At 36.5% G+C, this 15,243-nt stretch overlaps 1 protein-coding gene across 1 annotated transcript; it reads left to right on the forward strand.

Annotated features, from left to right (window-relative positions):
• The first annotated feature begins 2,036 nt into the window (after positions 1-2,036).
• LOC138316277 (ileal sodium/bile acid cotransporter-like) lies at positions 2,037-6,936 on the forward strand. The gene is made up of 3 exons (XM_069257904.1): positions 2,037-2,820; positions 5,494-5,668; positions 5,982-6,936. The coding sequence occupies exons 1-3, from the start codon at positions 2,095-2,097 to the stop codon at positions 6,629-6,631; spliced, it is 1,551 nt and encodes a 516-aa protein (XP_069114005.1). The 5' UTR covers positions 2,037-2,094; the 3' UTR covers positions 6,632-6,936.
• Positions 6,937-15,243: the final 8,307 nt, after the last annotated feature.

Raw genomic sequence — 15,243 nt, forward strand, 5'->3', positions numbered from 1 at the left:
GGTTAGATTTAACATTGTAGACTTTATCAAACAGCGATTGGAGATTAATGGCGTCGTTAAGTTAGCTTTAACAACCCAATGTTTTGCAATGACTCAACACATGTACACGGATTACTATCTACTAGGTACTATAGTTCGTCTAACCAAGGAATTATGACAGCATGACACACACATAAATACAACAAGTTACATCCCCTACGAGGTAAAACCTTCATGGATGTAACATATATATATCACCAGTATCCCAGATTTTAACTTGAGCTTTCACCGATTTTCCAGTATATGACCTAAAACTATATTGTTGTTCACAAATTCGGTCGACAAGGTGTGGGGAATTTTTGATAGTTTAGTATGTAAATAGCCAATTTCTTAACAAACATCTATTGGACTATGTCAGACACCAGGACGCTATATAGATACTTTTTCTGGTTTTATGAGGAAATCATAATATCACCACGTTTTGCTGACACGTGACTAGGAAGTTATTAATTGTAAGTCACTGTAATAAAACAAGCATTAACCAAGAACATGTATAATAATTAATGTATTATGATTACCATCTAACACTCATGCAAGAAAAGGCAAGTTAGTTCGAACACATTCATTTTCTTTCTGTAACAAATCCTAATTTTAAATCACATGATTATTTTTAATCCCATGATCAAATAACATTGAAAACAGCATATGACTAAGATGAGCAGCCATGAAGATCCCTCAACCCCATATTCTAACTGTATAATAATTCAACTGCAATCTCACCATCAAAATATGACGTCGAATCAATCACTCCCATTCATGGTACTTTCTCACATTCCCGACTATCACTGTTGTTTAGCGGAGACTAGGGGACAAAGGTTTTTTCGCTGGTTTTTTTCTCGGATGATACAGAATAATATCGGTTTGATGCAGCAGCCATGACGTACATGTAGGAACAGTCTATCTAACGACTTCGAATTGTGAATAGGTCATCTGACTAGTTATGAAATATAGCGTTTACACCGACGGAACCACCCCGGGAGGGTTTGTAGAAAGTGAACACCAACACCCAAAGATCAGGGATGTTTTAACAGATTATCGGCGTTAGCCAAGGCGATTCCATTTGTCCCTTCACTTGTTTAAAACTGTGAAATTCAGTTTTTAAATTATATCTATGGCCGTAAATTAAGGTGATTCATTATGTCCCTTCATTTATTAGCTATGAAATTAATTTTATATTTATGGTTTTTTTTATTAACTGTCATTTAAACAGATATTCTAAATATGTATAGTATGATGTTAGATAAAAGATATATTTCGCAACGACAAGATACTGTAATTCTTTTGTACATTATAAATCAACATGCATGGTTGTCACGTTAGTCATGCAAATACTTACGAATTATAGATGATATGAAATTGTTGATGGTTTAATAACATCTTAAATTTTTTTATGTCGATGACCTTTAAATGTCATTGGCCTTAAACACGAGGTCCAGATCTTTCGTCAAGAGTGGCCAGTGCGATACTGCATGTAAAATAGATTGGATAAGTTACACTATTTATCAAGTAAATAGCTGGAGAATATGAGACTTTTGTGTGCAGCTTGGGCGGCTACAATGACCTGTAACTTCTTTACAATAGCCATGGCGATATAAAGATACTTCTTGACCTAAGATTACTAAGATAACCATTTTTTCACAAAAATGATGATACGTTTGAATGTTGTTAGAAAAAGCTGGAATTTATGGGGGAAAATATATGACCAGCTAACGATGTATACGAACGAGTAATCGTACCCTCTCTCCTACTGCACCATCCACCCAACTACCCAAGATCACCTTCACGAAACACTGTTCTACTTTCATGAGAACAGCATGGTCATAATTTAGGACACTTGTACCCGCAAAGAAGCGGTGCCTAATCCAAAAATGTAAGCTATCCCTGTAAGTGTGATATTACAGACATTTGTATACATGTCGTGTTCCGTCCCACTTTATAACCCGCGGTGTTAACAAAGGCCGCCAAGTAAGTTTGTTTGCAAACAAGTTCACGGATGGCTTTACGATAGACTATATAAACCTGCCTACGGGTAGCTTACCGTAAACAGTCTCGGTCATGGCCTACACGTTGTTGTTGGGTCTGTGTCTGCTCGTAACAATCGGGGTATGTAATGGGGTCGGGCCCGATTACGCCGTCCCGGGGGTGGAAAATGCAAACAACGACACAGCCACCCCTGAGGGGTTCCATGCATTTTTCAGCTCGCCGATGGATTTCTTTCTGTTTATGGACGAAGTGAAAACTGTCTCAATGTCGTATAGACTGGTATGTGATACTCCGACAGACCAAGTCCAGTTGTCTTTTCGAAGTGAAGATCCACGACGATTCTTCGTCCTTTCCCCGACAAGTGTACATATTTCGTGTGAAAATGCAACAGAGACTTCAGTCAGTATAGTCAACACATCCGTAACGACCGCTCCAGCATCGCTACCGTCTCTCATGACAAACCTACCCACGCAATTAATCCTATCTGAAGCCGTGGACCTACAATTGTCCGCGACTCTGCTCGGACGCTCGGACTTGGTCATAAGTGTTCGTCGGTCAAGTCTGGATAGTGACATCATTAGTGAAAATGGAACTATGGATATATTGACGTTTCCCTTTGTCGTCAATCGGAAGATGCGAGCTCTCGATCAAGTAGTCCAAGTCATTGTGTATCTATTCCTAATCTTCATCACGTTAGCGTTTGGGTGTAAGCTGGACTTAAAAGTGGTCAAAAACTCAATCAAGAAGCCGATTGCTGTTAGCATTGGACTTGGCTGTCAATACATCGTTATGCCTCTCGTAAGTAACATTTATATTCAATTCAATTCAATTCATTTATTGAATTTTTACATCCACAAACAAGGATCGATAGCAGATTACAAAGATAATATTACATGTATAACACAATAATAATAAAACAACTTAGCATTCAAAAAGCCCGCTTTCCTCAGTTCAAACGAGTTTTTAAGGAAGAGGCCCAAATCCTATTAAATTTTCATAGTCTGTGAACATAGAATTGGTTTTGTATTTAGATAATAGGTGGGAGTAAAAGGAGTGGGGGAAAGGGGTAATGAGGGTAGGGAGGTGTTAAGCTGGAACAATTATAAGTTGGTGTAGCAAAACCTTTTTATCTGATGTGGTAGATGTGTTGAATAAAATTTCAATGTCATGATGAAATAGGCTAACATGTTAAATTACTGATTAAGCTTTTCTGTCTATATAACTTAGATTAAACGTAATCCCGGCCTCTGCATGTATTTATCTACTCGTTCTCAACGTATTGGTGTTTATCCCGTTGTGAATGTCGAATTGACACAGTGATATTCTCCATGCCATATACACATGCTAATTTTTGTGATCTTAATGCTAGTCTTTTTGTTGGTGTCACCCTCAACGTTGTGTGTCACATTTCACTTGGCTATGCATCACCGATATTTCCCCACTGTCCTCATTGAGGAATTCATATTATTACTTTTGAATCTTATGATAATTTCCGGCCGATACATTCAGAACCATAAAGGATATTTTGACAAAAAAAAAAACATCATATAGCATCACTTTATGAGAGTGTGCCATGTACAACGATGTTACAAGTAAAATTTGTCTCATCAACTTTTATGGTACTGTTATAATTATGTATCAGTAAATTGTCAAAAAGGGTCCACATCAAACATTTAAATACGCATGGCATCGGATGTCACTGCGTCTCTGTTTAAAGCAACTGGAGGGGAGACAACTGCTTTTATTCTAGAAAAAGTTTCGTCAAAGAGACATGTACACGCTATCTGTCCAGGTGCAGTGTTACGTGTACTGTAATGGAGATTAACTTATAGCAATTAAAGGAAGATAAAATTGTAGATATGGGAGATAAATATCAAGGTGTTTAGTGAAAGCATATGTCACGTGATTTGCATTACAGCCACACGTGTCGCGGTAATGGTATCGAGGATGATATGGGGTTTTATTAAAACCCTTGACCTATTTGTAACAAAACAAACATGTATATTTAACCTTGTGTTGTACATTTTCTATGTAGATATTGTACCTGACCTGTTTAGTATATCAGAGCTTGTTATCACTACTGTTTACCTCCACTACAAGTAGGTTTGTCGAAACTACATTGTATGTAACGAGGAATAGGCTTCTGAGAATCAACATGTATTTGATCTGAACTATAAAATATTTCTTGAAGGTAATCAGATATTGTCTGGACTTTGTCTGTCCGTGCATCACATATATACCGCGAAAAAGGAACTATTTTTTGTCTTGGTATTTATAATATTGATTATTGTTCGGTAAAATAGGCAATCACAATCGTTTTATTTAAAATTTTGACATCGTGTACGTCATGATATCTGTTCTCTCATACCTATACGTGTAATACTGGCTGGTCCAGGGCAATATACACATGCCGCCTGAAGCGGTATTGCAAAGCTACCCATGCAATAAAGCCTCGTGACGTTACAGCATCCACAAAATTTCTACTTCCTCGGTACAATTTAACATTTTTCTTCAGAAACTATGCAGTATTTACTTTAAAAGATACAATCAATAGAATTTGCGTTGAAAATATAACGCAATTATCATGTTGGGAGAAATGATTTGCATTCACATTTATTTTTCGAATTCATTTAAAAATGGCGGAAAGTCGTAGTAGCAAAACGGCAATTCATGTTGAAGTATGAGAGAAAAATACTCTTTCATACGTGGATATGAAGGATAGGGATATTCTACCCTCGGGATCACAAAATGTTGTAAAACCCTCGGCAAGCCTCGGGTTTTACAACATTTTGTGACCCTCGGGTAGAATATCCCTACCCTTCATATAGCATGGTACAGCTGATGAAGCCTTTCCATAGATACGAGAACCAACAGTATATAGGGATGTCTTGGTTTCAGGACTAATTTACCACCTATACACAACGTCAGCGTCTCATCAACTGTAGCCAATGTGATAATGGTTTACTGCCCACCTGACTCCCGCTATGGTCAGATTTAATATACTGTATTACAACCATTACAGTGTTACCGTTCCGTGACGAAATATAGAATAACATGCACACATAGCAGACGATCTGGTTAGATAGTACGTGTAATTGTCATGTCTATACTGGGGTCGTTATCATGTCAACATTACAAACGCATCTGTCATTGTTAGAAGTTTTCTATGGGAAATGTTCGCCATCGTTTAAATAAAATCCGGCAAAAATAATGATACAGTTATATAACTACAGCATTCACATTCATCGTTAATCTTATTTGAACGCTTTTCGTGCCTAAACAAAAATAAATAAAGATGTTAAAATAAATCTGCTAAAAGACAATTTTTTTTATATTTATTATGTAAAAAAGATGCCGCCGTTTGTACCGCCATATCTGATTGGCTGCAACAACGACGCAATAATTTTATAGGATGAAAAAGAGTCCCTCGAGAAATTTGGATTGATTAAATTACCTTTTTGATTATTTCAGCTGGGGTATGCCATCGCTAAAATCGTTGCTTCCGATCAACCTTCTGTGGCCCTGGGAATCTTCCTTGCCGGTACTTGCCCGGGGGGTGGGGCAAGTAACATATACTCGCACCTTCTTGACGGCGACCTTTCCCTCTCCATCACCATGACATTAGTAAGCACAGTGTGTGCTTTAGGTAAGTCATGTCCTTCTGAAATTCGGTTTTGAAGAAAAAATACGTACATGTAATATATTAGTATATTATATTATGTTTTACTTATTTGCTTCATAATAATCAGTAAAATGTTTGAGAAATAAATGACTAGTTAAGGGATTCTGACAGAGATTTAATCTATAAGAAATGGTAGTCCCATGCTCCTGCTTAACGTTCAACGTAATGGCCGATGGCGGTATGAATAAGATAAATATCGAAAGGAAACACGAACATAAGGAGTGGTAACTCTGGAAAGAAAGAATAATCTACATGGACATGTTTTTATATCTTTTAGGGCTTCTTCCAATGTGGGTATACACCTTAGGCCAAGAATTTCTCCAGGACGACAAGAAAAAACTGAATGTTCCATTTTTCAACATTTTCACAACTCTTCTTCTCCTGATCATCCCACTTCTTGTGGGTATCGGCATACAGTACAAACTTCCCAAGGTCAAGAGATTCATCCTCAAGGTCGTCACCCCTGTAACCATAGTAGGCGTCATAATTCTCCTCTCAGTAGGAATATATTCTAACTTGTTCATATTCAAACTGTTCAATCCGAAAGTGATTCTAGCTGGCTGCCTCTTACCATATTTTGGCTATGTTATTGGCGGATTAATTGCGATTATTCTCAGACAACCTTGGGTAAAGGTCAAGACTATTGCCATAGAAACAGGAATGCAGAATACTGGCGTGGCGTTTATCATCCTGCTGTACGCCTTTCCGCCTCCGGATGGACAGCTCGCGGCTGTCGCCCCAGCAGCCTCAGCGGTGATGACGCCACTCCCCCTTTTTGTTGTTACTATAATATTTGTTATTTACAAAAAGTGCAATCCTAAAAAGTATCAGAAAGTTACACAAAGAGATGAAAAGGAACCAGAAATGGAAATAAATGGAAATATAACTTTGGAGGCTCTCGAGAAAGCTAGAGAGTCGAATGTTTAATGTATATGGAACGGTCTCGTGCATGCTGCTACTAAGTGCTGCATCTACAACTGTATTACGGTCGTTACCAAGTTCTATCTTGGACCCAGACACTGTTAAACACAAACCAAATGTTGCCGACAATACATACAAATAATGGCTAGTCTACTTGACTCATGATCACATTAATTAACAATCATATGCATGTTCTAATTCATTTACACCTGGTAAATACAAAAACTGAATCACCGGGAACACCTTCTATACCAACCATAGGTATTTAGCACGCTGGTAAGTCAAAGACCCAATAAAGACTAATATATAGAGAAAGGTGAAGAACTCCTCCGTGACGCAAAATTGGGTAATCTAGTTCAAAGTGTTGTAAAAAATATCCAGACTTTATATCTCAAAAATCCCCCTCCCATGGTCCTTATGTCGTTTTTCAACGTTAATAATTATCTGGGTCAGGTTGACTGCCATTTTGCCACTATCTTGAAAGTTATGTAAAGACTAATCTCATTGGTCGTTGGTTTTAGCTCAGCCAATGAGATTAGGTTTACATAACTTTCAAGATAGTGGCAAATGGCAGTCAACCTGACCCGGATTACTATTAACGCTTAAAAACGACGTAAGGACCACGAAAGGGGGATTTGAACGATGTTTTCACCTGACGTTTGTTTGTGCCAAAGCCTGTTATTGTAGGCTGCCGTGTAGAGAATAGGCATTTTTGCTTGCAAAAAATGTTCTCGATCGTGTCCGACTAAGGGAAATTCGTCAATTTTTCAAGTTTCGAGGCTGTTTGTGAAAAAAGTAGACAAGTTCAGTAGGACTTCTTGTTATCATCTTGAGGTGTAGCATCTTAACTTTCGATTAAGACCAAAGACGTTGAGATATCTGGTCTGGATATTTTTTTACAACACTTTGAACTAAATTACCCAATTTTGCGTCACGGAGGAGCTCCTTACCTTTCTCTATATATTAGTCTATATTGGGTCTTTGACTTACTAGCGTGCTAAATACCTATGTACCACCTAGGTATGGAGGCTGCTTCACTATAACAGTCAGTTCCTCGTTTACAAAGCGATATCATTAGACCACTCTCATTTCCAATATATCGTCCCTACATATAACTGTAAAATTAGAAACTGTTTACAATATTCCAGACCTGCCCATCTACTAGGTATTTATTAATTAAAGAATCATTATAAACTTCCGGAAATCAAGGAGAATAACTCTAATCAAAATATCGTACCGTCACTCGCTTCATATATTTAACGTGCGTTGCCATTTATAGTAATTGTGTATTGTAACATTATACTTTTCTAAACGTTATATTTTTAATAACAAGTTAAGAATTCGTTTTTATCTAATCTATTCGAAGATCACTCACGAGGAAGTCGTAGTTCGAATGTTGGATGTCCATTTCTGCTCATTCGGTGTCATATCATTAGATACTTAGACATCCACAAAGTTTCCGTATTGGCTTCTTACAAAGTTACACTATATGTCCTCGCGGGTAGGTATCGATTGTGACATTATAAGTTTAAGCTTATACCAGCATGGGAGGAATATGCTGTAAGATGCAAATTACAGAAGATGGATTTATTTGGATTTCCAACCTACGGCCAATAGTGATATATGTCAATCGTCTGTGTTATGAGTTTGTAATTCATGCCAAACCCATTACACATTTTAAATATGCGTAAATTCATAGATCAATACGATGATTTTTTCGAACAAGAAAAATAATGATTTTGTAAATATCGCTCAATATTTTTGTTTAATCGTGAAGTTAACAAGTCCCCATTATTAGGATACACCACGAGCGTATTTTGTTTAATCGTCGAGCGTATTTTGTTTAATCGTGAAGTTAACAAGTCCCCATTATTAGGATACACCACGAGCGTATTTTGTTTAATCGTGAAGTTAACAAGTCCCCATTATTAGGATACACCACGAGCGTATTTTGTTTAATCGTGAAGTTAACAAGTCCCCATTATTAGGATACACCACGAGCGTATTTTGTTTAATCGTGAAGTTAACAAGACCCCATTATTAGGATACACCACGAGCGTATTTTGTTTAATCGTGAAGTTAACAAGTCCCCATTATTAGGATACACCACGAGCGTATTTTGTTTAATCGTCGAGCGTATTTTGTTTAATCGTGAAGTTAACAAGTCCCCATTATTAGGATACACCACGAGCGTATTTTGTTTAATCGTGAAGTTAACAAGTCCCCATTATTAGGATACACCACGAGCGTATTTTGTTTAATCGTGAAGTTAACAAGTCCCCATTATTAGGGTACACCACGAGCGTATTTTGTTTAATCGTGAAGTTAACAAGACCCCATTATTAGGATACACCACGAGCGTATTTTGTTTAATCGTGAAGTTAACAAGTCCCCATTATTAGGATACACCACGAGCGTATTTTGTTTAATCGTCGAGCGTATTTTGTTTAATCGTGAAGTTAACAAGACCCCATTATTAGGATCACACCACGAGCGTATTTTGTTTAATCGTCGAGCGTATTTTGTTTAATCGTGAAGTTAACAAGTCCCCATTATTAGGATACACCACGAACGTATTTTGTTTAATCGTGAAGTTAACAAGACCCCATTATTAGGATACACACGAGCGTTTGTTATCGTGAGCGTATTTTGTTTAATCGTGAAGTTAACAAGTCCCCATTATTAGGATACACCACGAACGTATTTTGTTTAATCGTGAAGTTAACAAGCCCATTATTAGGATACACCACGAGCGTATTTTGTTTAATCGTGAAGTTACAAGTCCCATTATTAGGATACACCACGAGCGTATTTTGTTTAATCGTGAAGTTAACAAGTCCCCATTATTAGGATACACCACGAGCGTATTTTGTTTAATCGTGAAGTTAACAAGTCCCCATTATTAGGATACACCACGAGCGTATTTTGTTTAATCGTGAAGTTAACAAGTCCCCATTATTAGGATACACCACGAGCGTATTTTGTTTAATCGTGAAGTTAACAAGTCCCCATTATTAGGATACACCACGAGCGTATTTTGTTTAATCGTGAAGTTAACAAGTCCCCATTATTAGGATACACCACGAGCGTATTTTGTTTAATCGTGAAGTTAACAAGTCCCCATTATTAGGATACACCACGAGCGTATTTTGTTTAATCGTGAAGTTAACAAGTCCCCATTATTAGGATACACCACGAGCGTATTTTGTTTAATCGTGAAGTTAACAAGTCCCCATTATTAGGATACACCACGAGCGTATTTTGTTTAATCGTGAAGTTAACAAGTCCCCATTATTAGGATACACCACGAGCGTATTTTGTTTAATCGTGAAGTTAACAAGTCCCCATTATTAGGATACACCACGAGCGTATTTTGTTTAATCGTGAAGTTAACAAGTCCCCATTATTAGGATACACCACGAGCGTATTTTGTTTAATCGTGAAGTTAACAAGACCCCATTATTAGGATACACCACGAGCGTATTTTGTTTAATCGTGAAGTTAACAAGTCCCCATTATTAGGATACACCACGAGCGTATTTTGTTTAATCGTGAAGTTAACAAGTCCCCATTATTAGGATACACCACGAGCGTATTTTGTTTAATCGTGAAGTTAACAAGTCCCCATTATTAGGATACACCACGAACGTATTTTGTTTAATCGTGAAGTTAACAAGTCCACATTATTAGGATACACCACGAGCGTATTTTGTTTAATCGTGAAGTTGACAAGTCCCCATTATTAGGATACACCACAAGCGTATTTTGTTTAATCGTGAAGTTAACAAGTCCCCATTATTAGGATACACCACGAGCGTATTTTGTTTAATCGTGAAGTTAACAAGACCCCATTATTAGGATACACCACGAGCGTATTTTGTTTAATCGTGAAGTTAACAAGTCCCCATTATTAGGATACACCACGAGCGTATTTTGTTTAATCGTGAAGTTAACAAGTCCCCATTATTAGGATACACCACGAGCGTATTTTGTTTAATCGTGAAGTTAACAAGTCCCCATTATTAGGATACACCACGAGCGTATTTGCGAGTTATAAGACAATAATTGCATTAACAGCATTGCACATTTGTTCAGACAAAATGTATTAATATTACATGAATTACGTTGTCCTGGAAATCTCATCTTTCTGTATTTATTTGTTTATGTATACAATGTACATATGTAGTCATTTTGAGAAACACAGTGGCATTTAAGTGACCTATCTAATATTGCTGTAAAATACACAGATTACACACATGATTTGTGTACACCGTTCAACGACAACTGGATTATTATGTACCTCTCCATCAAAGACATTTACTTAGACAACACCTACGTTAATTATTATTATATGTTTATATCATAGTTTCTATATCAATCAAGTATTCCAACATAAATGTTGCTTGATCAGCATATTTTATAAGTTTCATATGCCAAGTATTCAATATTCCTTAAAAATCTTCAAAGTTCCCAAAAGATAACTTCTGTAATGTTTGAATGTAAAGGATCTTCCTTTAAACTAAGGACCACCAGGGTTGTGTGGAAGGAGATGGAGTCGATTAGATATTATGGAATACATATATATGTATGTTTGTTTTCAGGTCATCTGACCATAGGTCATGGTGACCTATTGCGATAGTCTTTTGTCCGTCGTCGTGCGTCGTGCGACGTCCGTTAACATTTCCTTGTGAACGCGATAACTTCATCCCGTCTTGAGTAAATATTAAAACGAGCTTGATGAAACTTTTTATGCAGACTAACATTGCAAAGATCTCGGACGAGTTCGAAAATCAGCTTGATTCGACGGTAATTTACGGAGTTATTGTCCTTTGCACTAATAATTATGATTGGACCTTGTGAACACGATATCTTGAGTAAATATGAGGAACTAATACTACGTTTCTATTTCGTGAGCAGAAGACATCAGTTGGCTAGTAAATAACATCACAAATTTGTATCAAATATCAGGTGACCGTTAAAGGGACAATTCATTTTTAAAAGAACATTAAAATTTGTACATATATCGGAAAAACCCAGTTCTAATGGAAATTAGATAAGTCGGTTTTACTGTGATATGCCAGAAAAGCCCATGGTGGTGAAATGCGTGTGAAATGTTCACACTCGCTCGCTGTCTGCCATTACACATTGTGGTCGAACATCTTGTATGCCGAACCCTATCCCATGCTCGTAGAGTAATGCTACTTTTGTCTAGAACTGCTCAAATCGCTCTGACAGAAGTGTGTGTACCTTATTATGTGAATTGTCTTGCCTAAAAAATCATTTTATCACCTCCTCAGTGGTTATGTAGTACATATGTTTAACGTGCGTGACTTTGGCTTGGGTATGGGTACAGCGTACATATTGTACCTGCTTAATAGTATTGATCAACGATTTGTAATTACAACAGTATCAATTAAAATACTAAACAATGACGTGGAATTTGTCAATATTTTATGTTATATGTTTCATAAGAAATGTAGAACAATACATTTATGCTATATTTTGCTTCTTGATTATGTAAAAGAAGTAGCCTGAGTGAATTGTCCCTTTAAGGCCCATGGGCCTCTTGTTAGTCTTGTTATGTTATCGGAACGCTGTTATTATGTTATAACTTTTATACGAATCAAATAAAAAATGTTAAATCCGGTTTTTAGTTTTGTTTTCTTGTTGCAATTGACAATATTCATTGTAACAGCGATTAGTATACCCCACTTTCATAAGGAGTGTTCTGAGTGGATCAAACTTGATTAGTGACATTGAATAAATTAGATATATTTCACCGGACTCGAAAGGTAGGGGAAATAACTCATGAGGGAAATAATCCCTTGGAAGCTCAGCGCATGACTGGAAGTGGGCGTCGTCTGCATCTTCAGCAATGTAAACGATGCTGCTTACAGTTTTTACGACAAAGATGCAACAAACAACAACAAAAAATCTAAAAGATATGTCGAACAATCACTGTGGCTTACACCATGGAGTCAGTGCATAATGCTGATCTCTTTATGTGACACAGACTACAGTACTACAGATTTAACATCAATGTTGGCAAATGTATTTATGAGTTACTTTTACCAGAAATTTGGAATGCTTGTTAATGATGATTTTAACAAATTCGTGTATTTATTTTTGTTCGATTTAAAAAAAAATATGTCCAGATGTGTCGAGATTTGTCTCCATGGAAAGAATTTTTTCCCTCTCGAACTGCACACTCGATATACCTGCATATAAACCTACGCAGACAAACGATATGTGTCTTGTCAGTACAGAAAGTACAAGTTTTTAAAAATTGTTAAATATATATGAAGAATACAGTAGAAAATGGAGATTTTTGTATTCAAGCTAAATAATTATTGTATTTTCTGATAAGAGAACTTCAAACATCAACTGTACATTTAGTCTATATAATAATGTTTTACATATTGTTTTAGAAACTAATCATCTGGATCTTATTATGAATAGTAAACATCATTACTTTGAAAGGATCAAACAGGCATGTAACAAGTTAAAAAGTGGTACTATGGCATTACTACGTTCTGGTGCACACCAGTGTGCCCTGAAACCCCTATTTCAAAAATTATCAAAATAAAAATTCATCCTTCTGCCCTATATAGTTGTGATCTTTGGGTGTGATCTGATTTATTAATGCTGGAAAGGGCTCAACATTTTATTATAAAGTCTATACAAGGGTTTGACAGAAAAAAACCTAGAATATGTGTGTACTTCACTAATAGGATGGACCTCTATTGAGGCTTATATAGATATTAAAAAACTATGTTCCTAGGCAGAGTTTGTAGAAGGAAAAGAACAAATTTGATATTGGGAATTTTCAATATTATATATGTTTTTTAAATAATGTGACTACATATGTTCAAAAAGGTTTTATTCGAGACATTACCATAATACTTAGAACTATAACTTATATGAATATGTCTTAAAATTTTTCGATGATAAATCTTTTCCTACTAGTTATTGCTTGAAGGCCTTAGTCCACAAATCTGTAACTATGTATGAAACAAATGCATGGAATTTGAGAATGTCAAATGACGCAGAATTCACACGATTCTTATTATTACACGATTGTTTAAAACCCCATTAGCTTTGGAAACTAGCTCTACATGATGTAAGATATATTATGAAAATGATTGTGTCTGTACGTTTAGAAAATTATCTAATGTTGTGGACACTTTTACACTGATATTATTAGTTATATTGTTTAAATTGTTCATTAACTGAACAAATAAGAGATAATTTCATATGTTCAATTGTATCAATCACAAGTATATATTTCAACTCATATTTATACTCCCTCCCAGATTTTGAGCAAATACCAGGGGCGGATTTAGGTTTTGAGGTTAGAGGGGGCGTGGGACAAAGCAAATCAGGCGAGGGGTCTGGGGGGCCTAGGCCCCCAGAAGCTCTCGAATAAATGGTGCAAAATCCTGCATTCTGAGGATTTCATGAACACATTTTCCAGAAAATAATTGAAGCCATTTAAGGATGTTTATTTATGGTTTTCGTGTCAAGTGTCATATTTTTTATTTGAAGTTTTGATTTTTTTTTTACTTACAGAATTGCAATATCAAAATCTTAATATTTATATGGACATAAAGCGAAGAAGGGCGGGGGTCTGGGTGGGGGCCGCCTAGGCCCCCAGAAGCCCTCGAATAAATGTACACTTTTTCCAAAAAATAATTGAAGCCATGTAAAAATGTTCATTTATTATTTTTGACGTCTAATGTCATATTTTGAATATAAAGTTACAGAATTGCACTGCCTAAAATCTGAATATCTATTCATAGAGGCATGAAGCAAAGAAAGGGATGGGGGTCTGGGGACCGCCTAGAACAAATATACGTACCCGGCCTACTATGCCTTTAGGCCGGGTACGAATTGGTCCCTATGTATCGTAGTGGAGCACTGCCTCCGAAAATCACTCGGGCACAGTTTTTCATACTTTTTTGAAGGTTTTGAAGTAATAGGGAACAATTGTAGCTCTAAAGAAGACACCATTTTCAGTCTAAAAGTCTTTTGAGCTACAATATTGCAGCTAGGGGTCGCCTATTGAAGGTTTTTATAGGACTAATGAAAGTGTATGTGAATAAGCTTTTACTTTTATACATTATCTGTCAGATTAGATAATTCATTTTCCCTAACTTACACAATCTTCATAATTCGTGTATTGGACAACGAAAGAAAAGAAGGCTAGTGGTCTTGTCTATGGCCATACGGTGCCAGGAACCATTGCTATCATCCTGTTTTCTAATAGGGAGCCTTTTGTTATGTGCATTAATTTTTTAACGTCGTTTGCCTATCTTATAACATTATCGTTAGGATATGTTTTTATTGAAACAAAAAAGGAAGGCATCTGGCCATGGAGTGCACCCAGACCCTAGAGGCTCTCATTTTCTGTCGCATTCCACTTTTTTCTTTACACACATTTTCTTAGGACAAATAAAAGGCTTCTAGAAGCATTCGGCGTCAGTAGTGATCTTGTAACTGGCGTTTTGAAAGTACGCACACATTTGTGAATTGATAGTCGGATTTAATACAGGATTTTAATGCTTATTCAAAAATGTGTAATATATCATTTACAACCTGGAAAACGAAGGGCGTGACAT

The sequence above is a fragment of the Argopecten irradians genome, chromosome 2 (assembly GCF_041381155.1).
Source record: "Argopecten irradians isolate NY chromosome 2, Ai_NY, whole genome shotgun sequence".
Classification (NCBI taxonomy): domain Eukaryota; kingdom Metazoa; phylum Mollusca; class Bivalvia; order Pectinida; family Pectinidae; genus Argopecten; species Argopecten irradians.

Coding starts and splice junctions, on each gene's coding strand:
- LOC138316277 (XM_069257904.1), top strand. CDS start 2,095: ATGGCCTACACGTTGTTGTTGGGTCTGTGTCTGCTCGTAACAATCGGG. Junction 2,821..5,493: donor AATACATCGTTATGCCTCTC/GTAAGTAACATT, acceptor TGATTATTTCAG/CTGGGGTATGCCATCGCTAA. Junction 5,669..5,981: donor AAGCACAGTGTGTGCTTTAG/GTAAGTCATGTC, acceptor TATATCTTTTAG/GGCTTCTTCCAATGTGGGTA.